This window comes from Pelmatolapia mariae, linkage group LG12 (assembly GCF_036321145.2).
Source record: "Pelmatolapia mariae isolate MD_Pm_ZW linkage group LG12, Pm_UMD_F_2, whole genome shotgun sequence".
In the NCBI taxonomy this organism is placed as follows: Eukaryota; Metazoa; Chordata; class Actinopteri; order Cichliformes; family Cichlidae; genus Pelmatolapia; species Pelmatolapia mariae.
In genome coordinates this window covers 18080941-18106939 of record NC_086237.1, presented here as the reverse complement: position 1 = coordinate 18106939, position 25999 = coordinate 18080941, and the positions used below count along the sequence as shown (strand labels likewise).

Below are 25999 nucleotides of genomic sequence, written 5' to 3'. Positions count from 1 at the left end.
CCGCACTCTACCGGTGCCTCCGTCAATTGCTCTCATGAATATATATATTTTTACAGGTTTACAGTTTAAAATTCCCAATGAAATAAGGTAAGAGCAATGTATTTAAGTAAAATATATAAATAACCAAAACAAAAAGTATTTTTAAAAATTCATTTCATTTTTGTGAATGCATAAAGTCAACACGTTGTGTAAGAATGTGATCGGAGCTTAAATAGAAATGAAATGAAATTTAAGACAGCGTGCAATCCCCAAATTGGACATCTCTGTAGATGACCAAGGTATGTCTTAGATATAATAACGTATTTATTTCTTTGACCAACAATCAGTCCACTAAACGATGAAAATAAATCTATTTTGCACACTAAGCATTGGAGGACCTACATTTAAGAAGAATGTACTTCAACCATAGTCTAACCATATGACCACAACTAGTTTATTTGGTAAAATAAATAAACCAATAGATACATAAATAAACAAATAGTTCTCCCTTCTTATGAACTACATCCAGAAGAGCAAAAAATGTAGGCAAATATGAGAACACCCAGGGTACCATTGTTAAAGATAGCATAACTAATTCAATAGAGAAAAAAAAACAGTTCATCTTTATGAGGCAAGATGTGATCATTATTATTTGTGTAAAATGTGGTTGATTTTTTTTGTATGGAATGAGTCATCTTTATAAATCCCTCATTGTATAGCAAAATCCAAAACCCATTAGCCTCCTTTATTATGTTGGTCAAGGTAATGTTTCATTATGGCTGAGGTATATTATTAATAACCTAGCATTATATATATCAAATGTAAGAGGCACAAAAGAAAACACTAACACGTGGTGGACCAACTTCATCAAGAACTGAATGTTTTGACGATCATTTAAAAAACAAAAACCACATGCACACAATTTTGATTTACATTCATTTAATAGTATCTCATGACAGTTTTCAAAGGCAGGCTGTGCAGCATAAGAAGTATTTTGAGTGCTTTCCTGTCCAACAGTGTTATCAACTGTTACTCCAAATGTTTCTTACACAACAGCGGTCAACACCCCCCCCCCTCCCCCAACAAACAAAATAAACAAAAACAAACTTACAGCTGTGTTACAAACAAAACACATTCTTCAAGAACCCTGACTCTCTGTCAGTGATTATGTGCAATCGTCTTGTTTACAACTGGGGTGAGAAAAGTGAACATTCATATCAAAATACCGAACACTTCGAAATAAAAGATTTTACATTGCAAAGGAGAAAAACATAAGCTTTGGGTTGAGAAAGGCTGGATCCCTTTTGGGAACCAAATAGGTCTTCCATGATTCTATAAAGAACAAAGACAATTAAATACGTCTGAATGGCAACGGAAACAAATCCAACAGGAATGTCATCAATCAGACACCATATAAGACTTTACTTGGACAACACTACATTTACCCTGACTGGAACTGCGAAGCATAAGTGCCGTAGATAGTTGTAATATTTATTTATTTTTTTTGAAGTTGCAGTCAAAAGTTTTCACTTCAGTTGTTCATAAATGTGTCACAGTTAGGATACAGAAGTCGACAACAAAGGCGCATTCCTGTGCTCGATGACAATCTTGTGCGTGCGTGTACAGCAGACAGCAAGAGGAAGTTGTACATGATTGTACACAGGTATTTGGTGCTGAACACGAGTACAGTAAGATTATGTGAATGCAGCAGTGTCTTTATTTTCATTTAAGGAGGGCACGAAGGCAAACGTGATGAATGCTGCTGATGTTCTGATGTGGTTCTGAGGTGCAGCAAGGGTGTTAAGGCTTTGGAGATGTCATATTGTACAGTGAGGACAAACAACGGGAATAGTCTTCATTTATACAACATAAGAATTACCATAATAAATGTTATATGACTAACATTTACTTATAGTTCGTACATGATGTGGAACAAACTGTTTTTGTATGACATGATTGTGACCGCAAACGTAACGCACACGTTAAATTTCACTTTGCATCAACATCCAGCATCTCCTTTATGAACTTCGAAGCATAAAAGACAAAAAGTAACTGTAAATGTTTAACTGTAAGGCATTTGCACATTTCTAGTTTAATGAAATATTCCTAGGCTGCGTCTTCCCGTCTTTCAAGCTTCTATGAAGTTACGGTCACGTCATTCAAGCTGACTACTAAAATAAAGGAATGAGGCATTTTCAGATCGTAGTTTCGCAATGAAGCTCAAACTGTCCAGGAAATTTAACCGCCACGGCTGCAGACAGTCTATGACCTCCCTCACTGTGTGTGATATTTCAGCGCCGACACACAGACGCACACCAAAAAAAAAAAAAAAAAACTGAGGTAGGCGAGAAAACAATCAAATGCTTGACCATAATGTAGTCATTGTGTAAATGTGAACAAGAAGGAAAACGTGAAAGGCAGAGGAAAAAAAATCAGTGTGAATGTGGGACTGATGTCAGTTTACTCAGAGTAAAGATGACCTTGCACTATTTGAGTTGGTTAAGAATGAGATCCATGCAGGTCTGCAGTCCCGCTGCAGCGCTGGTGACAGCATGCGGTACGCCTGTTATACTTTGCATATTTCGGTGGGCGCCGATTCCCACTGCCCTGACCTGTGAGTGTGCGTTCAGGGCTTTTCTTGCGGTGCCTTGAGATGAAAGGGTGCAGAGACAAATGGGTCTACAGCGCTCACGTCTGAGGTCCACGAGTGCAGAGGTCCAGCGGGGACAGATGCTACAGCAGCCTGCTTGCTCGCGTTAGACGCCGCTCTGTGAGCTGCTGCTGGCTGCTGGGGCACAGGTCCTTCAAAGTGTCGGGAGTATTTGGCCAGAGCTTGAGGACGGAAAGGTTGCTGGGCAACCTGCTCTAAGACTCCTTCATCAGAGGTTACAGCGTGAGCTCCAGCTGCGTGGGGGTACGAGGTCTTCGGCTGTGCTCCTTTGGGCTCCTTTCTTTTTCCGAATGGAGCCTGAGAGAAAACGTCGAGCTGCTGCTGCTGCTGAGCCGCGAGGGGACCGCGTGGAAATGGCGCGTTAGCGAATACGTCACTTGTGTCTTCTTGCGCAATCAGAAAGGGGGCTTTGGAGAAGATATCTGCAGCGCCCTCCATCTCCTTTGCTGCCTCGTGTACATGCTGGAAGTGATTCTGGGCAAAGGTATTTGGAGCAGGTTGATCGAAGGTTGTAGCTGATTGTGCTGCTGTGCTGGAGTGCAGAGATGGATGGAGAGCTAACTGAGGCCCTTGGTCTTCTTCATCCTCAGAGTCCTGCAGCAGAGGTCTAGAACCGCTGCAGTCATGGGGGGCTATGTGAATCTCAGTGCCTTCACTGTCCTCTTGCTCGTCCTTGTGTGCTTCTTTTTCTTCGTCTTCATCGCTGGAGTGCACACAGCCCTCATTCTGTGGAGAATCTGCTCCTACAGCTTCAGTCTCTTGTCCCTCCTCAAGCACAGAGTAGCCATTACTCTCCCCTTGGAGATCTGTTCAAGCAAGCAAAGATAGAGGGGAAAACAAATTGGAGGTAAACAAAAATGTTAGAATACAAATGAGAAGAAACTTTGCCATCTGTGGTCCAGCTGCCCATTTATCTACCAGATCGGTCTCGCATAACCAATGGACTCTAAAATCTGTAAGTCACTGATTTTCGAGGATGACTAAACAATGAGAAACCATCACAAGACTACAACAATTTTACTCTGAACAAGTCACAGTCACAACACTACCAGTTCTACTAGTATGTCACCACATTAACCTTGTTTCCACAAATGAGCAGGAGTACAGCTGCAGTATTCTCAACTCAACCTTCACAAGTAACGCCCAGTGTTACAGGAAAACAGTGGCAGCGGTTTTGCTTTAGGTTAAAACTGAGTCAGCTGAGGAGGAGGGAGCATGAGAAAGATCTGTGGAAACAAGGGGAAAGAGCCTTCACAGCAAAAGTGAAAAATAGTTAGGGACAGACAGACTGCACAGAAGACAGATCAGTCTTACCTCAGCAGCGTTGACAGCAGTTGTTAACTTGCAGCTCAGGGGGAAAGGTTAGTTGAAGCAATTAAAAGAAAAGACCAGCTCTTTTGACTCTTGTTGTTTTGTTTTACTTCTAGGGCGAGGTTTGCCTCCTCACTTGTCTGTTTTAAACCGTCCACGCCCTTTCCGTATGACTTAAGTGTGAATATGACACAGTTTGGAGCTGACAAAAATATCCCACAGTGTGACGGCTCACTTAAGTGTGTAGAATAACAGCTTCTCATCTCTCACAATACAGCTCATAGTCTGTACAGTCAACTTGAAATATTACCTCATGAACAGACACAATTTAGGAAGGCAAGTGTAAGGAAGAATAAAGTTTTTAGGTTTCTGAAAACTGGTCTGATCACAACAACCACTCTATTTATGAACATTACACCGGGTGATATGAATAGGATTCATGACAATACCCCATTAGCCTTTTAGGGCTAAGGGAACGCCAAGGGAACGACGAGTCTGATGATCTCCATCAGTGATACTTCATTAACACTTTGATGATTATAGATAGTCTGTTTGCATTTCAACCCAAAGAGCACAGAAACACACGCAAAAGTCTGCAACCAGTGGCAGAGTGCTGCAGGATGCAGAATTATAGTGGATTGCAAAAATATGAACCGCAATATTAAATGGAAAGAAAATGGGATGTAGACATTTAAAGTGGTTAAGATCAGATGTAATACAACTCACAGCTGACACACAAGCCTTTCTTATGATTATTTAATGAACTATAGGAGACAGAGGTGAAAGGTATCCCAGTGTTATCAGGAAGTTAGTTCCGTCATTAGCTCTGTTAAATAAAATCTATTCAGGCATATACAGTAACTTACATGTACCAGTACTAGTGTATAAACTAACAGCTGCAATGAAGAGCAACACATACTATCCAGTCAAGCGATTCAAAAGCACTTAGTTTCATGTTTGTTTGGTGACTAAACCGGGAGCACTAGATAAATGTTTGACAAGAACTAAGAGAGAAGACAGAAGGACAGAGTCGACAGTTTTGCACTCTTAAATAAAGCCTCATACACAAATATGTTTTATCTATACATCCTTATACAATTTTTACATATTTTATAATGGTCCTCAGTTAATACATTCTTTCTAAAGCACTATCAATAATAGTCACTTTTAATCATAACATGATAAAATGTTACACACTAAAATCTACCTTTACCAATGCTGACAAGTGCAAAAAAAAAGAAAAAAAAAAGAAAAGTGTTACTTTATGTACATTTACATTTCTCTTTCATCTGGACAGACTGTCACAACTGACTTTATGGTATAAGGTAACAAAGGATTGGCCAGAGAAGATTGAGAGGATGTCAGTGGGAGAGGGAGGAAGGATATTTTCATATAAAGTTCCTTCATTAACATAATACTTACACAAAATAATGACATTTACGTCACACTTCCCTCTCTGTGACGGTGGTATTCTGCTAAAAATCTGCTCATTTATACTGACCCTGAGAGCGGACCAACACAGAGGAAAAACAGCATGATAATAGAGTCTTGTTTAGCTTTGGCATCGGAACAGGTCAAATACCTTCATTCCCTTTTACTTCTGCTGTGCTTACCTCAACGATGGGTCACAGGTATGAGAATGAGCTGACATTAGTGGTGTTGTAGATAATGCTGACAATGGTGGGAAGCTGTGCTGTGGCAATGGAGCCGAACTCACCAGCTGTATTAACACTGACCTCATTAGTTTCAGGAAATGATTACAACTGACAGATTTACAGGTGTAGCATTAAAATACAATACACGCTGCTTAACATCCAGAAAGAGGGGACAGTATACAGGTATGCTCAAGCCTGTGAAGCCACTTGGTTGGTTTACACCAGTGATTCCCAAAGTGTGGGCCACAAAGGTACTACAGGTGCCTGCAGTAATAACAGAAATTCAGAAATTACGCTCAAGTATGTACAAGTATGTACATATTTAAATGTATTTATTTATATAAAAGTGAATTAACACTGGTGATCGGAGGTGGTGAGTTTGTGAAGTTTTTCATCACTCTGATCCAAATTTACGCTCTTGTTTTGAAGTCTGAGTCCCAGTGGCAGGTGGCCATGACACTTTGCATGTGATTGGGCAGCATTAGCAATTTATAGCAAACAGCCTGTGTTGTTTATGCTTTTTTTAAATAGAAATGTCAAGGAAACACACCACCCTCTCTTGTGTTTTGGTTAGAGTAAAGATTTAAGACTGGGTGGGCCCCATGGGATTTTCTGGTTTTTAAGTGGGCCGCAGCACTCTTGACTTTGGGAATAGCTGGTTTAGACAAATAGATCTATAAAGGAATCATGGCACATAATTGCTTGAACAGATTTGACTTTCCATGACTATGCGCACTCCAACAGTGTGAGAAATCTTTAAAACCTATCCAAAACTGACACTTCTTCTTTTATATGTAAACTGGTTCAATCAGAACAGAAGCGCAGCTCCAGGTTGCATCTTTGTTTGGTCAGTAGTTCAAAGCTCTCATAGGAAAGTGCATCAAATTATCTACAGCATTCTACAGTCCTCAGTCTTTAGTCAGACCCCTGACACATATAACCATGCTTAACATGTGTATACGATGATGGTCGACCATGGCCGTGCACTCTGTGAAGGATGTTAATGGGAGTAAGAAGAAAGCATGAGGAAGACCATGGTGTAGCCAAGACAGAAGCGGACGATATGCTCAGGCATTAATGAAAAGATTTTTACTAGTGTGGGAATGTCAGTGGCTAGCAGAGACATATGAAACCAGCTATCAGGCAACTAGAGATGGAGTTGAGGCCAAGGAGGCACATAAAGAGAATACTGGCTCCTCTTGGTTCATAAGGTGCTACATTAAGTGTCTCTGCGTGCCCATCTCTACCCCCCCAACCCTCCCCGTATCCCTTTGTTAGGATTGCACACTGCCCCTTCGACCTCTCCCACCCCCTCTAGAGGTCGATGAGCTGATCCACCAGCAGAAGGGAGCGAGCCAAGTTGGGGATGCTGGACTCTGAACTGCCACTGTTGGTGCGCGAGTGACCACCTGGAACGTGCCAGAAAGAAAGAGAGATAGAGACAGAGATGGGCATGGAGGAGCCGAGGGAGAGTGTGAAAGACAAGCAAAAGAATAAGTCATTTTAACAGGGATTGCATGGAGAAATTAAAGAGTGGGGAGATGACCAGGATGAGGGGAGGAGAGAGATGCATGAATAGGGGGGTAGAAAGAGAAACAAGCAGAAAGTGAGCTGGGATAACTTTTATACAGCTGCATCATTATAGGGGGAGGGGGGAGTTAGGGAAAGCCATACTAACATGGGGAGACTTTCAAGATAAACTAAAAAGAGCCAAAACACCTGCAAGATGGTGAAGCACTGGGAGTTAAAAGATGACTAATGTGAGAGCTTGATGAGATAAGAAAAAAGCCACCCATACAAGACTTCTCACATCAGAAATCCCACGAACAAGCTAATGGTGACTAAACTGGGAGGGAGGGGGGGCTAGCTCATTCATCTTTGTGGCTCACAGTCTGGGTTTCAGCAGGTGTGAGTGCTCATCTCAGAATTAGGTTAGCCTTACCTTGATTTGAGTTTTTGGAGATGAGCACTGGAATAGGATCAAACTCGTCGTCATTGCCCTTCTCCCCACACGACATGAGGAAAGCAGAGTCTGTGGTGAAGGAAGAGGAAGTGAAGTAACGATGGAAGCGGGAAGAGGTTAACTCGGCCAACGAAAAGAGCAGGAAATTAAAAAAGAAGGAGAAGGAGAAGAAAAGAAAGGAGGATGCGAGTAGATTATAAACGGAAGCAGCCAGGGCAGTCAAAGTAAAAGCCATTCAATTTTACATGGCTTTTAGCATCTTCTACAAATGAGTCAAGGGTCTGGCGAGGCTGTCATTTAGTGTCCAATTCAATTTCCACTTTTGCTTTTTACTGTTTCAATAGGCCTTTCTATTGTGTGGTTGATCAGGGGTCTGCAATTGTGTTGCCACAAACACTGAAACCCCGAACCCCCCCCCCCCCCCCCCCCCACACACACACACACGCACACGCACACGCACGCGGAAAATAAAAGGTCTTACCAGAAGCAGTCTGACCAGCTGGCAGCTCCTCCAGGCAGGATCCAGCGCCAGGAGGAGCAGAGGAGCAAGAAGAAGGGAGAACAGAAACAGATGGGTTTCCATGACAGGTATGAGATAACAGATCACAACCCAGCAGAGAATCCTCCCCAGTGAGAGAATCTGAGACAGCGGCCAGAGAAAGAAAGGGTATGAGAAAGTAAGACTGTTAGTGCAAGGAGCAGAAAAAGATGCATTGTATTAGTATAATAGCTTATATGTGCAAGCATAAAGAGTCCAAAAGCTATGTTAGCTTCATTTAATAACAAGCTCTTTTTCTATGATTGAGCACAATTTTTATTTCTATAGCACTTTTCAAGATAAACGTGGCAAAGTTGGTCACAGAAAAATGCAAGCAGATCTCAGTGAATAGACCACTTAACACCCTAAAACTTAAGCAGGTTATGGTCCATATAACTGAACTATCCTAAAGCAACTGTTCTAGTTAGAGTCCAAAATGATTGTGATCTGGGACGCCAGCAAATGTTTGAGTTGATAAAAATCAATAAAACTACATCTTAGGATTGTCGCAGAACCTGAACTTAGTTAACCTTGGGTAAAACAGTGATTGGAAAAAGTGCTATTCTGAGGTCCAGGATGCTAACCTGGCACACTGGCAGGAATGAGCTCTGGCTGGCCCAAATGTCTCTGGGGCTGGGGAGCCTCCAAACCAGGAATCAGCGAGTCCACACACACCTCTGCCTTTGCTACATAAACACAACGTAAAACAGTAATACAAAGACGTTATTAGTAGTACAGAAAAAAAAAAAAGAAGAACATCTTCTTTGTTCCTTTCCCAGATGATATGCCTGACTTTGTAAGGATGTTAGAGAAAAGAAAGCGAAGGAAGACATATGCAGAGCAAATGAGGAATTTTGGGGGGCAAAGCATGGGACAAGAACATAGCTGGTACCATTTGTGGTGCTCTCTGCAGCAGTATTGAAGGAGTCAGTCAGGGTTAAGAGGTCAGGGAGCAGAAGAGAAGTATCAGGGGACTTCTGTCCCTCAATCAGCTTCTCTGTGAGTGAGCCAGAGAAAGAAGAGGGAGAAGAGAAAGGGACAGATGGCAACAGAGAAAAGGGCAATGAGAGAGGATTTTCCATAGAAATGACAAAGAAGCAGAGAAACTACACTTTTGCGATGGTGCATGATGGCAAAAATCAACAAGGACAAATGCATCCATCTGCCTTCATGGTAAGCATTTTTAGAAACAAGATTCATCCAGCAGACAGTAAGAAAAAACATTAAGGATATCATGTAAATTTCGAGGTACTTTCACATCAATATAATAAAATTACTGAATCATTTGTTAGTTTATATCAGGGTTGTCAAACATAAGGCCCTGGGGCCAGAAAAGGCCAAGCAAAGACTCCGATCAACTGCCTCTGGAAGATATAAGGAACAGCATAAATGTTATGACTTTTAAATGTGTTTTAATGAGTTTTGCAGCTTTTCCTACAGATAGAGATCTGCGTCATGACTAGTCATACTATACAAAAGAAATAAATTTTACTAATTGATTGCAGATTTTAAACATTTTTTATTTATTTGGTCAAAGTGAGCTGTACGTGGCACACAACGTAAAATGAGTTTGACATCCCTGGGTTATAGTTCCTTCCTCAATAGCATTCAGTTGCCAAAAAAAGTTAAATTATGGCAGCAGATTTTTAATGCCGAAAACATTTCTCATGCTCTTTCACACCTTCAAAAACTTCAAGTTAAAGCAACCAATGAAGACCTTTCTTTTTATTTTCCACAACATTTTCAGCTCATTTTTGGAGCAGTGCACAAAAAAGAAAACAAAACCCACAGTTGATGTTGTTAAGTTGTCGTTACCAAAACAAATAAGATCTGATTTTACTAAGTACTAAGTGTGTTGCATGCATGAAGTGTATTTCTATTTATTATAGTATAAGTGTATTTCATGCAGTTACTAATTTTTCACTGCAGCCTTATACTCACAGGAAACTGCTATGGGGCAAAGAAAGGGTTGGGGGGGCCATCTAGGACAAGGAATGTGTTGGCTCAGAAAATGGCACAGCAGATGTGACCTTCTGACCCCTTCGCTATAGGAAAGACGCCAACGCTGATGAAAAGCTTTTCACAAATCCTAAATGTCAAACATTTGATTTTCACAGGCAACAGTGAAAATATGTAGTTTTAAAATGCTACATACAGTATGTTTTACATGCTGTTGCACTCTTGCCACAAGGCTGTTTTCACGTTATCTCAGATGGGATGTTGTGCTTCTTTAGCAGAAGTCAGAGCGTGTTTGCTTGTGTGCATTCTATCTCAGTAAGGGATCCAGAGAGTCAAAGAGATAGCTTAGGCTGGACAGAGAAGATTACCCACACCCTTATTATGTAACGTTTTTATCCTCTCAGTTCAGGCCTTAAACAGTATGTAAACAAAAAAAAAAAAGAAAAAAGAAAAAGGTAAAGAGGCATGAAGCATACACTTCCAGAAGCACTCAAGACTAAACAGAGAAGAAGACAAAAAGCTGGACCGTCATTTCAACAGGAGAGTGCGCTTAGCTTTCTCTTGTTCTTAGCAGCACTGGTAAGCAGGCTCCACTAGTAGTAAAGCAATCCAATTAACAAAGGAGAATTTGTCCTTCGCGTTACCAGGCAACAGAGAAGGAGAAAGCACGGACCTGCAAATGAGATGCGATCTAGCTGTAGCAACACTGTCTATTCATGAACGCTGACAAGAAGCCACTGTGAGGCTGCTCGCTAAGTAAACAAGGTAGAACTGTGTACTAATCCAAACCACAAAAACTGGCACTTGGAAGCTAACCTGTGGATGGTGTGAAAGCCAAGAAACTACCTGAGCAAATACAAAGTCACTCATGAGGTATATTTGCTAAGAGTCCAGGAGAATCAAAGGGATGGCTCGTTGTGCGTCCTGGTGTGACCACAATATTATAGAGTGAGAGGCAGTTAAAAGGGTCTGAGAGACAATAGTGCTGACGCTACACTTGTGAGGTGATGGCTATAGATCAATACTGCACAGTGGACTCTAAAAATTGAGACAGCAACATATAGAGCAGCTATAACCTACACAACAGAAATTTTCTGATAATATGCAAGAAAATAGGGATGCTCACTCAAAGTCAGTGCTTGGAAACATCAGTTGAAGATCTGCAGTTTAAAGCTGATACTCTGACTTGACTATTTGCCTGCTTACAACAAGCGCAAGCCTCTAGGGCTGTCCTGGATACTGGCTTTAGTAGTAATCAACAGCTAATACTTGAATATTTCAATATTAATTGCAGGGCGGTTTTCTACAGTGGATGCATATAGATGCAACAATTAAAAAAAACAATTACCATGCAAATAAGATTAAGATGATGGCTGCGCTGTGATTTCTGATGGTTATAAACTGTTTTCTTTTAATAGAAGTACACAAGCCCACAGACAAATCCTTATGATAGATTGACATTAGACGCATATACTCAATCACTGAGACAAATCCAGCTGGTTCAGAAGCATCATTTACAAAGCTGTCAGAGGCATACTGAGAAAAGCTAAACAAAGACTTACCTGGAAAGGCATTGAGGCTGGGAATGAGATTTTCATTGGATCCCGCAGCTTTCTCTCCAGCTGCAGCAGCTGTGCACAAGCCAGAGGAGAAAAAACAAACAGGTTTTAGATCATGGAATGATTCACTAATGCTGTGTGTGAACAAGCTGAACTTACTCTCGGCTAGCTTTGCAAAGTCTTTGTTAAGAAGCTCCTCTGCTGTTAGCTTAGAGAAGTTATCGTCGCCAAAAGGATTCCAGGCGGGCTGAGTGTGGGGGACAGTGAGTGCTGAGGAGGCGTCCACGTCACCTGGATGGTATACGCTCTGTTGGGACGAGCAGGGGGACCCAGAAGGAGTAGTGCTTGCTGATCTGCAGTACAAAGATAAATATAAAAGACAGTAGGAGCACACAGTGAAACTACACAAAGGATGTTAAGTCAATGCACACTGGCCTCCTGATGTATGCGGTAGTAAGGAGAGAGAATGAACAGTTATTTAAAGACTGAAGTGAGAGATTCTCGGGGATCTAAAAGAGTTATTTGTCCTCTTTCTGGGTGCTGCCATATGAATGGACTGTCTATTGCACGTCAACCTTCACTCAGTGTCATGAAAGAACAGTTCATCCTCAGATCACTGAGGGGAGTTCATTCTGCTCACTTGGACTTGTTGAGGCTGGCTTCAGCTGCGGCTGCCTGAAGTAGCTGGGTCGACTTGCTAACGGGGACCCCAAACACGGCACTGTGGGTGACATCACTAAGGATACGTCTGTGGCCACTCTTGGTGGCCGTCTTTGGCGAGGAGGGAGGTGTCAGGGAGCCAACTTTGTGGATCCCTCTGCCAGTCGTCTGCAATGAGAAAAAAAAATGATGCAGAGGGGGGAAAATGTGTTAGTAACTAAAACCTTTTCTCTATGGTACTGTGCAAAAGTCTAGAGTCTTTTCTTTATTTTTTTCTAGAAAAATAGTAAAAGTTCCTGTGGTCTATAGAAACACGTGCAAACATACATGGAAAAAAATTATATAGAAGCACAAACAGAGTTTGTACAATTCTAAACAGCTTGAAAGTCAATATTTGGTATGACCACCTTTATTCTTCAACACAGCCTGAACTCTGCTAGGTAAACTTTCTTGTAATTTCTGGTCTTTAGAAGTATTTCGCCAGTTTCTTGAAGGACAATCAAAGCTCTTCATTTTTCAAAGAGTCAGCTCAAAAACAAATGGTATGTTTTTGCAACAGGCTATTGTAACAAAGTGCCTAAAGATGCAATTTAAAATTGGTTCTGTTCATAAAAGCCAAGTTGTCTGTTAAGTGTAGATACAACACTGGTTCATCTATTGAGTTAGCTGCCTTTTCTATGTTTGAACAATTCAAAGGTCAGTATTCCTCTGAAATGGTCAGATACAAGTAGCGGACTAAAAATGAGTGAAAAAGGCCAAAATCCAAAGAAAAAACTTTAAAAGTCCTTCATAAAGCCTGGAGAACTATTGCTCAGGACCACTTAAAAATTACACGCGTCTGGCTGCTTGGAAGCAAAACATAAAGAAAAAACTGAAGACTTTTGCATAGTTCAGTATAAAAAAAGAAATAAATGAACCAGATACAAACATTAGAACAAGTAAGAGCAACTGGAAAAGAAAACTGATCAAAGAGATTAAAGATTGCTCCAAACTACAACTCTATGAAAACAGGAAACATTTACAGGAGAGGAAAACATGAAACAGTCTGACAGAAACTCATGAAAATCCTATACATTATACAGACAGTAAAAATGGAATGAGATTTTTCGAATATTTTGCCACCGAGAAGAGGAAAAAGTGAGCAAAAGACTGGATGTGATTCGTTAGAGACGAGCCAATAATCAGCCCCGACCCAAAGAGTAGCAGACAGCAGCAGGAGTAGGACGTTACCACAAACTCTGGACCACGAGCTGCAGGACCAACAACTGCGGACTCGGGGATGGGTGTGAGATGGGCAGCTGCAGTTTCAAGGACTAAATGCTGCTGCTGTTGGTGTTGATGCTGCAGGGTAACAACTTGAGGAACAGGTTTAGGTTTATACTGCAGCAGACTGGATGCTTGTGATGATGTTTGTTGTTGCTGAAGTTGGTGGTGGTAGAGGTTCTGTACCAGGTGATGCTACACAGGAACACCACACAGCTGACCGTGAGCAAGGTTTAGTGATAAACTGTGGCCCAACTGAAATATTTTCTGTTATTTATTGCAAAACTAAACCAGATTAATTTTTTCTGTTCTGCTTCACCAGCAAACAACATGAACGCACAGACGATTTGGGACAGAGGGAGAGGAAAAAAAATGGAAATCAATGTGAAAACCTACAACAAACCTATAAAAATATGGAAATATTTGTTGCAGCTAATAATTAAGTGGGAATCTCAAAGGGTTTGTTTGAACAAATGTCTGTTAAATTGACATTTATTGATAAATGAGGTAACAGAATGGGAATTTAACAGTTTTCTGAGGAATGATTCCTAATAAGTAAATATTTCATTTTGCACTGCAAATGCAACGAGTTTGTCTGTGAGCTTAGCAGTTCACACTATCATTCCTCAAGAATGTGTCAACGAAACATGTCAACAGGCGTGTACTAAGAAAGAACGTTCAGCATAGCCAAGATTTTTTTTTCTGTTAGCTGGCTTGATGAAACCTAACAATCCAGTCTGAGACAACAGGTATGATGGTGGTGGTTATTAACTTTCTTTGTTAACTTAGGCTTGCTTCAGGTGCCAAGAGGGCAGCTGACATGTCATTTGATACTTCCTCCACACAAAACATTAATGCTTTAGCTCCACCTACTCTGATCAGAAACATTATCAGAGGAACAGGTAGTAGAGATCTAGGAAAAGAATTTAAAATACACCTCCTATTGCTGCAAATAAGACAAGCGAGCAGTGATGGCAGAAAATCATCAATCGCAAGCTCTCCAAGCACTAAAATAAAGTGAGGTGTATTGAAATCTGATTTCAAAAAGCTATAATTTTAAAGTGACAGTAATCAAAATAATGGACATTGAAGCTTGTGGTAAATTTTTAAAGTACATGGCTGAATATAAGAGTTTTACAAACAAGACAATGTTAACAAGTTCTCAATGTGTCTCAATACTCAAACTTGCCACTGCTGCTGTTATGCTACCGACCAGCAACCACATGACACTCGCGAATCTCTCATTTCTAATAATAGGCATTTCCACTGTTACTGAAGAATGGGGAATTAAACCACTTTAAAATCAGACGATTCTTTTTGATACACCCTGTATAAATGCTGTTTATTTCCAACTGCACATTAGGGTTTTAAAACTTGAAGTTTGACCAAAATTCAGACCAAAATTAAACCAAAACTCTGAAGATAACCTGCGCAGGAATAGGTTGTGTGTTCAACATCAGTTACTATGGTGATCTAGTCAGGCAAAAGGAGAGATACCGTCATAACACTGAAAATTTGTTGACAGCAGATCTAGTTAAAATCTTACAAGAATGAATGGAAAAGGAAGCTACAGTGAGCTGGTTAAATAAAGAGCTGCAAACAGCACATTTCCTGCCTCTCAGCCAGGTAACTTCCAACCCTTTCACTGAGGTGTGGTGCTAGCAGTCTCATGCTATGTGCAGCATGAGAATCAAATCACAATTGCTCACAGAATGAATGAAAATTACACTTACTGCCTGTCATCTGAATTAAACTGACATCAGTTTATTCAGCTGCATCCAGATGTCTCTGATCTGCAGTATTAAACTGCACTTGCTCAGACCTCATTATATTTAGCAACTAATTCTTTTTTTTCCCCCCTCATTTTTATTTCTTTATTAATCTGAGGAAAAGATGGCATCCATAAGTGTTTTATTTGGGAAGTACAGTTGCTGCTGGTCCTGGTTCTTCCTATCTGTAACATAAGACACATTATTGCAGGATTCCTTAATATCATTCAGCTACTTCTCAAGATTGGATCTTGACTGATGCCAGCTTCTACATATTGGACTACAGATTGTGACAGCAGTCCTCCTCCAGCTCTGGAGATCCATTGCAACATGTAAAGCCTGTCTAACCAGAATGTGGAGAAGTGTTTCATGTTGCACTACGACAAGCTCACAAATCCTAGAGAGCAGAACAAGGACCACCATTGCCAGCTGCAGTGTAAGAAACTAGAAGTGGAGTTCATCTACAGGATGAGGCATTAGATTATATTTCTGTTATTTATCAGTTGCAAAATATATAGCAAATAAAGTATTTGTATATGACAAACCTATAGGAAGTATGTGAGTCTCCTATTAACTGTATGCATAAACAACCCTCTCGCACCATGAACACAATCTAATTGGTAAGAAACCAAATCAAACCAGGCCTGAAACCTTTGAGATTACCACCTTAAGACTGGGAGCAGCGTAAATGTGTAGCTTTGGCTTGAAACACACACACCAGTGATGAACATAATCATGTTGAATTTTAGCTTCACTGAAACTAAACAGAGCTCTTAAAACTGATTTTGAACAACAAACAGGGCAGCTCAGCCAAAAAAACAATATCACAGACATCCACAGAAATCAAAATAGTTCATCATGCAAAACACAGACAGCCCACACCTGAAGTTTTGTATTTTCAAGTCTGTCTCATTATCAGGCCCAAACCCTTTGTGTCGTATCACACTCTTCTTCTTATTGCTTGCACAGTGAATATGCATTTAATGAAAAATCCCTGATGCTGTTAATTCTTTGAAAACAAAGGCATTAAAATGTCTCACCACACGTGCACAGCATTATTCAATGCCATCCATGAAACAGCACACATTGAGCTAATCACCATTTCCATTCTTGCTCTAACAGTCTTCCTACCTGCTGAGTGCTCTGTGGACTTAAGAAGGCAGAGGCTTGCTGCTGCTGCTGCTGCTTCATAAGCAGCTGCTGATGCTGAGATGTAGCCTGCGGCTGCATGTTAGCAGACGGAGCCTGTTGAGCAGGTTGGACAGCAGCTGAAGCTGGAGGAGGGACACTGATACCGACACCTGTAAGGGAAGTTAATAAGATATATGAGAAAATTATAAAAATATTCTTGATCATCAAATACGACACAGATTCTTTTTGTGCAGATTCTTACATAAACTAGCTGTCATCCACACAAACATTGTTGTGCAAGTGAGTGAGAAAATCTTAAATCACCTCGCTCTCGAGTTATTGGATTCACAAACTTGGGTATATACGCCGCCCGCCCCCACAGTGGGGTGACAACAACACCCCATCAGCCTTTTATGGCCGAGGGGCAAAAACTAATTGGACCGATACCAATCAAAAGAATGACTTTGAACAACACATAAATAAATGTGAGGGTGAATCATGCCACCATCTATTCTGTCTCTGCAAGTTGACCAGAAGGGACTTCAAATAAAAACTAAAAGTCTTTAAAGAGCAGACTAAACCAATAGGAACACAGCATCTAAACAGATTTTATAGTGAAATTCTTGAGGGATTCATGGACCAAAAGTAATTCAACATAAATAGTGTTATTACCAGGGTAACAGTCATCATAAATCCAGGCTTTGATCACAATGGTTTTAACCCTGACATATAGAGAGAATCATAGTTTAAACAGCTCCTTGTACCTATAGCCTGGGGTGCCCCAGTAGCCACACCAGGCCTCTTGCGTGGGGTGAGTGCTGGCTGGATGGGAAGAATGCCTGATATGGGCTGGGGCTGAGCCTGTCCAGCTTTGGGCCGCTGTCGAGGTGCAATTGAGGTTTCCGTTGTAGGAACTGGGTCTGTGAGCCTGACGGAAGAAGAAGAAAACTCTGCAGAGTAATGCAAAGTTTCTTATGACAATAATATTAATAAAAATAACACACACGCTTTGCTTGTCACTCACCTGGCTTTGTTTTGACTCTTTTTGGCCACTGCTTCACTCGCTTTGATAGGCTCAGGAAGTTTTGCAGGAACAGGTGAATTCTGCAGCAGAGAAAAGATTTATCAAAAATGATCAAATCTTTTCACATTTTTGATTAGTATTTTCCATAAATGTATAATTGTTTTGTGCTTTGTTATTACTAAGGGCCGAGTGACAAAATCTGTACTGTCATTAATATCACTGTGTCCTAGCTAGCTGTTTCTAGCTATCTAGGAAAGTTTCCTCTTGTTTCCTCCAGGAAACAGGAGGAAACTCAAACCCCAGCACACGAAATCAAAGATAATCTAAAATCAAAGATATGTAGTAACAAAAAGAGCATCTAAGTGATAACCTGGTAACTGCTGAGCATACACATATTTTCATCTAATACTCCCACTATTGCTCTCGCCGTGATGACTCACATGTAGATTTGGGACGGGACACTCTCGTCGAGCCAGTTTAAAGGCAAAGTAGGATACTTGGTAAATGTCTGGCCTCTTTTCAGGATCAGGTTCCAGCATGTATCCTGAGACACAAAAATTATTCTGAGTTAATTTGCATTTAAATTTAACTGCACCTACAGACTACATGCATTCAGAAAGCAGAACGGTCGCTTGATCTAAGCAAATAGAGTACTTACTAATAAGACAGTGCATTTCATGTGAGTAGCGGGAGTTGTCTGGGATGGTGAAACTGCCATCACAGATAGCCACTTGGCTCTCGCCGAATGGAAGGGTGAAGTAGCACAGCTTATAGAGAAGACAACCCAAGGCCTGTGCAGACAAGGAAATTAACACATATAAAAACATATACTCTGTATGACGTCATGGTAGTTAGATAATATTTTTAAATGTTAAAGTGAAACAAAAAGTTAGCCTCACCCAAATGTCTGCTTTTGTTGTGATGACATTTCCCCCATAGAGGTTTACCATCTCTGGAGCACGGTATGACAGTGTAGTGTACCTGCAGTAGCAGTAATGTATGAGAACAGACCAATGAGCTTCTGAAATATAGGGAGAAAAAAGGATAGATGGTACATCAAGAGGAAAAAAAACCCAACAACTAACTTTTTGATTTCATCCTCTAAAACTGCCACCCCTTCTGTCTGAGGATTTTGGAAGCGGTTGGTGGCACTTCCAAAGTCACAGAGCACATAGTGTCCCCGGTCGTGAAGAAGAATATTTTCCACCTATGTCGGGAAGACAAGATGAGACTTGTGAGATGTAATGTTCAGTGAAACAAATGCAAAAAACAAACAAACAAAAAACTTCCAAATTACTACTGTGACCATTCATTAGCTAGATCTGTGCTGTCAGTAGTATTCGCATACAGAAAATGTATTAGGCTTGCCTTGAGATCTCGATGGATGATTGGAGTCTTGCACTGATGTAGACGAGCGACCGCCTCGCACGTGTCACAAAAGATCTGTAACACCTCAGCTTCAGTGAAGCCCGTCTGTAGCCGCTGGTTCATTAGGTTCACCACCTGGCCACCTAAATGAAAAAAATTTAGTCAATAAAAAGACATAAATTCCTATTTTTTATGTTATTATTTAAAATTTCTAGGTAATATTTAAGGCTCAAATATAAGTTTACTCTGATACCAACACATCTAAAATAAATGGCAAAAACATACATTAATCTTTATCATTCACATGACACTTCAAAGCGGTCAGCTTTTACATAAGAGAAAATAGTAAAGAGGGCATCGTGAATGTATTGCTTTAACACATATTAACATTGCTGTTTATAGCATAACAAAATTAATACATTTTCTACACTACACAATTTAAAAACCCTAATGATGCTCACAACTGCACAGGCATGTTAACATTTTATCTTTCTACAAATGACACAGCTAACTTGAGCACAGAGTAAAACACAAGTTCTATTGACCACGACAGCTATCAGCTGAACATTTGCCTTTGGAAAAAAAAGGAAAAGAAAGGATGCTGTAAGAGCCGAGGGTAATGGAGCTTTGAATTCAGAGATAGAAAGGCATGGGGAGGGGGTTGGGCGATTTACCTCGACAGAAGTCCATTAAGATCAGGACTTCCCACACATCACCAGCTCCGACTGCAGTTATGCTGGAGTCCAGGAAGCCGACTATGTTTTTGTTACCCACCAGGTCCCTCTGTGTAAACAAACAGAGAGAGAAACAGGAATGACGAACAACAAGAGAGGCAATTTTCAAATATCATGCAGTCCTAAGAAATTTTATTTGGTAGATCAAAAAATACATCAATGTTTGTAAATTCTCAGTTTAATTTTAACTGCCAAAGGACTCAATGTAATGATGATAAAATCATCTGATAAGCATGTCACCAGGGAGTGGCTACAGGAACTGGTTTGTTTCAGTTAGAAACGGACATGCAACTGAGCTTACAAGGCAACATTTTAAACAGAACTTCATGTTCTAAAATGGAACTAACTACAATCCTGAGTGCTGCTTTGTTATCACCACTTGACACAGGTCAAATAGTGTTTTTGAATAACTTTTTTTTTTTTTTTTTTTTTAATTTCGGGCATTCGGAGTTGATCATATTTGCATTTTCTGTGTCAAATTACATAACACTAGATAGATTTTTTGTTTGTTGCTGAGCAGGCTAACAGTAATGCAAATTGCTGAATTTGCTCCAGTAAGCAATCACACTCACCATAATTTGTATTTCAAGTTTGCAGATCTTCAAATCGTGTTCGTTGTTGACATACATTCTTTTTAGTGCACATCGTGCACCTTGATGAGTCCTCACCAAAAAGACTATGGCAAAACCTCCTGCCAAGAGAAGAACAGGGAGAATGGACAAATTGAAATGCAGAAGCAGAAAAACCACCAAAGTTATGTCTCTTCCATTTTTTGCCACCATATACAGTGCAATTATAAGTGGCACTGCATTGGTGCTAAAACCCAGGGCGTTCTTTCTATGAGGCAACAGTTCTAAGCATACTGCCCTGCTCAGTCTGGTTTGAGTTTATTTCTCAGGACAGTGGCCATCTGTTGACAGTGACTTGATTTTTACTGAGGAAAAAAGACGACCTTGGCAGATCAAATAATCATAACCTAAACTACAAGGAGCCTGATAAAGTCACAATAAAAATGAAATCTATCAAACATGTGCAACGAATTGTTTTATCCAGTTTAAAGCACTGGTGTCAAACAGCCCTGCAGCAGGGTATAATTCAACCCTGTTTGATGGCCCGGGTTTAGCATAAACACTGTGTGGTGAGTTAGCTGGCTGGCACAATGGTCACAAGACCTTGGAATAAAACTGTGTGAGTAAGCAGCTGTGCCAAAAAGATGCAAGAAGACAAAACTGACACGACATAGGAAGTGAGAGAATATATCATCCCACGTTTAGTCACAATGATGACAGTGACAACCATAGCAACTAAAACCACCAGGAATCATACCACACTAAAAAATAAAGCACAAACTGAGTATCTGTCAGCAGATATCTAGATATTTTAGATTCAATTATCATTGTTATTATTATTACTACTATTATTAGCATTACTCAATAGAAGCTGCATTGTTAAAGACGTTCATAGAGTACAGCAAGATTTTTTTAACAGGAAACCACACTAAATATGAAATCATGTGGGCTTCAGTCTTCCATCCTGTGTGGGTCAGCATGAATGAGGAAACTTAGTAATTTTACTGTTGTCAACATGAATTAAATGACTTGAAGTTTCACAATGAAGTGCTAAATTCTCTGCATCTAAGAAAAAGGAGCTGGCAGAGCACTTTGCTCAGCAATTAGTGTTATGACATGAAAAGCAATTGCTTGGATGAGATATGAAGTTTAATTAAGAGCTGAGGCCTGTATTGAATCAGAATAAAGAGCAGAGGCTAGGCGGGCACGTGTGTGTATAGCCCAGCAGAGCAGAGGCATCTGATCCACTGCTGTCTTGCACAGTCTAATCTGAGATGCCTGTTAGAAATTAGAAGGATTAGCGGCCGTCTTAAGCAACATTTAGCAGTGGTCTACTGTCTCAGGAGACGGGGTGACTAAATAAGTCCAGCTACAAATAGCCACTACTCCTTGACGTAAAATGATTATAACACAGTTGTGAATGCACACAAAAATAAACCTTTGGGCTCTGCAATGAAAAGTGTCACCAATGCTTGTAGTGCTCAGTTACAATCTGTCAGTGTAATGGAACTTGCATAATAAGCATCTAGGCTTTGGACTAAGACACAGCACATGCCCTCACAACTACGATGCTGTTTACAAACATATGCACAACACTGCAGTGACAGGGAGAAAAACCAGAGATCGTCTCAAGAGAAAGTGGGATAAACTATCTAATCTGACTTAGAAAAGTTTTTTTTCCCCTCTGTTAGAAAATGTGATAATTATGGTATACAAAAAGGGAATGACTCGCACATTAATGACAGCAGGATCTGGGGGCACTAATGTTACCAGCAGTAACTCTATACATCAATACAAAACAACACTTCCTGCTGACCGTAAAGGGAGAGAGCTGTGTGTCAGGAAATCCAGAGGTAAGTCAGTAATAAATCACAGATTTACCCAAGACCTAAAGCTAAAAAAAGATAACACTGTTCAAAGCGTGCACCTCCAAACCTTAAGTTACAAAAGCAGCACAGTGCGCCGCCCTCACTGCTTTAGTCAGCACAGGGTAAAGTGTGTTGCCACAAAGTTCAAGAGTGACAACAAAGGGAGTTGGAGTAAGAGGAGGAAAAAATAATTAACTACATGACGCAGCCAGATAACAGTGACTGCAGGCCCAGACTTCAATGAAAAGCATCTGAATAAACAGGTGTATTGCCAGTAGCTGTACTCGAATTACAAAGCGCAGCTCTACTACCAGATCAAAATGTAGTGAAAGGAAAAAAATAAAAAATAAATAAAACCTTGCATCTTGGGGAAACTGTATATATAATTATGGTGATGCCACTTAGTAGACCTAAGAATTACACATCTGAATTGTGCTTTTCTAAAGTTACTATCTGCAGCAAGGCCAAAGTGTTTCCAGAACTGAACTGAACTCACAGAAACAAAGAAATTCCCTAACATCCCAGTACAGGGCGGGTCTGAAGTTTGCTGTGGAACTCATTCATAAAGCCAGTGTGTGGCCAAACACATGGTTCCCATCTATAGTACTGATAAATTAATCAGACTTTTTTCATCTATTATTTAGTAACAGGCCCTCTTAGCTAACAGAGCACGTCAGACTCTCATTGCAAAGACAAATGACCACAGGGAAAAGGTTTACCTCTTTCACAATATCCGTTTAGCCTGTTCTAGTAGAAATGACCTTAAAAAGGTGCAATCAGTCCTCACCACTAAGTTAAAGATTTGGATTAACAAATGAACATGCAAGAATATTTTCACCTGGAAAAGTTGGTGTGAAGTTATGTCTGAGTTTCAGCTTGCTGTAAGGTCACATTCTATGTGCCAACACATCCTAACCAACAACTTCCAGTTAATTTTAACTTGTGCAGTCTACATCTGCCAGTCCCTCTGTAAATATCCATACAGGTGACTCAGCATGGCGTTGGCCCCTTACAGCACAGCAGGAAATCCAGTTTTGCTATGTTCCTCCCAGCCTTCAGGTAAAGAGTGTAGTAATGCAAGGATAATACACACTGAGAGATGTAGAGCCCATCATCTTTACATCTTAAAATTTCAGCCTAGTCTGTCTTCCTCCTAATCTGCCTGTTGTTATTATTATTGTTGTTATTATTAATAATAAACAGATAAGCCAGGTTTGGGCAACCTGGCAGCAAACAGGCATGCAGAGGACTGCCTAAATGTGTAACCTCTAAACCCTGACCAGTAAATATTCATTAACCAATGCCATTTCCACTTAGTAATGTATAGCAAACATGATAGCTTATCATTGTGTTAGTAACATTACTCTGGCTGGGCCAAAAACAAAACAAAAACAGGCCCAATCGTTTAAATGAAGCCGTGCAAATCACAATTAAAGTGGTTGTAGTAATCCACATAAGGGAACGCCACGTAGTTCACCTTCAGCGATTGTTTCCTCCACGGTTACTTGATATCTTCCAATGCTGAAGACTCGTCCGATGAAGCTGCCACCGCCGCCGGAACCAGCGCCTCCTCCACCGGCTCCAGGACCAGGCCCGGAGCCCCCAAACTCCCGACGGGAATCAAAAAATTTCTTCATTTTCACTTGACACTGCCAAAAGCAGGACCGAGTCCAAAAATGTATAAATGTCGCGACAACGACAGTAGTTGGATAGAGTCAGTCGCTGAGGTGCTGGCGTTAACGCTTCAACAGCTGAATGAATACTGCTAGCTGGCTTCAAGCTAAAAGCTAGAGAAACTAGCTGGACCTTAAAATATCCCGAACACTGCTGCCTGATGCTGTTCAGCTAACTCATGGTTTGAACAGCAGGCGGAGTCAAATAATGCAGAGAAGCCGCTTTCCACTCTATACCAAAATCAGTACTAGCTACACTATGAGCCCGAAAAACCCCGTCAGCTCACCTAGCCAGCTAGCTAAGCAGCCAGGTGCCAGCTGTCAGTCAACAGACTAGCAGCCAGGTAGATTCCTGATATCAAGTCCAGGTCGTTACACATCTCGGTCGATATTCTCCCGAGCGAAATGTTAGTCCACTTGCTGCCTTATACCTCTGTATCGTTGAGAAAATGTCAGCTCTTTACTGTTTGTATTCGTGCTGCAGGTTAGAATAAGCCTAGTCAACTAGGTTAACTTAATGACAGAGCTAACACAGCTACTAGTACACGCTAATGGCAGAAGTCCTCCCCATCTCCCCTGAATCCTGCTGGACTGCTCCTCGTGTGATTGGTCAAATCAACAGCGACTTCCTGTTAGTCCACCCCGCTTGTCCCTGAGCTGTGGATTGTCAACATAAATAAAGTGAGTTTTGTGTTTTGTTTTATTTTTCATCGGTCTAATATACTAATAACAGTAAAATAAAAGGAAACCAATTTAATCTTTAATCTTAAATTTGTGAACAAAGACGAGGAAATATCTACAGAAGGGGATCCCCACAGAATTCATTTGCTATGTGATTTCTGTTCCAAACTTCTGAACATATTAGATATAAAGGTGAAAGATATGGAGCTATAACAACAATAATAATGATAATAATAAAATGTATTATACATATCCTGCTGAGAACCGAGGAAAAAATAAATTTTTTTTGTGTGTGATTTTCTTGCTCTTTGGAGCTAAAAGAGGCCACCCAAACACACGAGATATCAATGGAAATCCCATGAGGCACTCTATTTAGTACCACAGGACTTAGTAAGGTAAAAGATATAGACCAAAAGCAAATGTCCATTCCAGATAACATAAATGAATAGGATAGTTCTCAATACAAAAACCAAAGTGAAACAAGCAAACCCACAGTAACTAAACTAAAATAAACTGAGAACAAAAAATCAAATCAGTAAAACAAACAATAAGGTTGGCCAGTTCAAACATCCATGATAATCTTACATTTTTAAACACAGATATTATGTTAGAGTTTCATAATAAAGATTCATAATTACAAACACATAAAGTCACTTAAATTCAATTCACTTTGGTTTTATTTATTATATAGCACCAAATCACAGAAACAGTTGCCTCAACTGTTGCCTCAACCTTACATTCCTTATAATGTAAGGAAAATTACAATAATATAGAGAAACACCCAATAATCAAATGACCCCCCTATGAGTAAGCGCTTGGAGAGAGTGGGAAGGAAAAACTTAATTTTAACAGGAAGAAACCTCCAGGAGAACCAGGCTAAACAGCAACTTGTTGGGATGAGGGGAGGGAGAGAGGACAAAAGACACACTAAAGAGAGCCAGATATTAATAAGAATTTCATTAATGATCAAATGTAGAGAGGTGTGTAAACACATAGAGAATGTAGAAAAAAGTCCCACGACATGGTAAGGAAAGGATAAAACACACCAACTGTGCTGAAAACTATAATGGTTATGTATCTGTTTAAATGCTGCTGTGACATGCCATATTTACCATCCATTTGTTACCACAGCACCAGACGTAATTATAACAAAGAGTTGACGCCAGTCCACTTCAGCACTTCTCCACGAGTGAATTGTCTTTACTGATATTTGTTGACATTTTAAGTTATGTCCAACGATTCTAAACGTTTTTAATCTATGTGTTTTTGACTGCATTAAGAAATTGTTAAATAAATCCTATTCTTGCCTGCTTGAAGTTAAACACATTCATATTCTTATTTGCATTCTTGCTTCAGGCCAATGCAATATCGAAATGATCAGTTTTAATACTGTCATCTGAAATTCAAAAGGTGAGATTAAATTTTATTTATAGCTCAAGTTTCGAAGACTGATCTGAGGTCTTGGCTGCTCGTGTGAGTGAAATACATTTTCCTGCAGGGGGCGCTGTTTCATCACAAAATAAATATGGACTTGCAGACTTCTTCCCCCTATCTCAAGGACCATATTAAGTTTTTCCCTTACCTTGATGGAAGGTTTGTTTGTGTGTGTGTGTGTGTGTGTGTG

General features: G+C 40.3%; 1 protein-coding gene across 5 annotated transcripts; it reads right to left on the bottom strand.

Annotated features, from left to right (window-relative positions):
• Positions 1-920: 920 nt before the first annotated feature.
• On the bottom strand, positions 921-24280 carry LOC134638210 (AP2-associated protein kinase 1-like). Of its 5 annotated transcripts, XM_063488714.1 has the most exons (19): positions 23499-24280; positions 20157-20275; positions 19525-19633; positions 18851-18993; positions 18568-18689; positions 18382-18463; positions 18141-18273; positions 17923-18026; positions 17483-17562; positions 17223-17386; positions 16459-16628; positions 12276-12463; positions 11795-11988; positions 11639-11707; positions 9010-9114; positions 8702-8803; positions 8061-8219; positions 7559-7648; positions 4702-7025 (listed from the first exon to the last, which is right to left on the bottom strand). In XM_063488714.1, the coding sequence occupies exons 1-19, from the start codon at positions 23656-23658 to the stop codon at positions 6931-6933; spliced, it is 2388 nt and encodes a 795-aa protein (XP_063344784.1). In that variant the 5' UTR covers positions 23659-24280; the 3' UTR covers positions 4702-6930. The 5 variants fall into 5 exon arrangements, with proteins under 5 accessions (XP_063344781.1, XP_063344782.1, XP_063344783.1 ...); XM_063488711.1 differs by lacking the exons at positions 4702-7025; positions 7559-7648 and adding an exon at positions 921-3456; XM_063488715.1 differs by lacking the exon at positions 9010-9114.
• Between the last annotated feature and the right edge of the window lie 1719 nt (positions 24281-25999).

Excerpts from the sequence above, each read along its gene's own strand:
- LOC134638210 (XM_063488711.1), bottom strand. The coding sequence starts at position 23,658 with ATGAAGAAATTTTTTGATTCCCGTCGGGAGTTTGGGGGCTCCGGGCCT. Across the intron at positions 18,464-18,567 it reads TTAGAGGATGAAATCAAAAA|GTACACTACACTGTCATACC; the intron begins GTTAGTTGTTGG and ends CTGCTACTGCAG. Across the intron at positions 9,115-11,638 it reads CAGCCTCAATGCCTTTCCAG|AGAAGCTGATTGAGGGACAG; the intron begins GTAAGTCTTTGT and ends GCTCACTCACAG.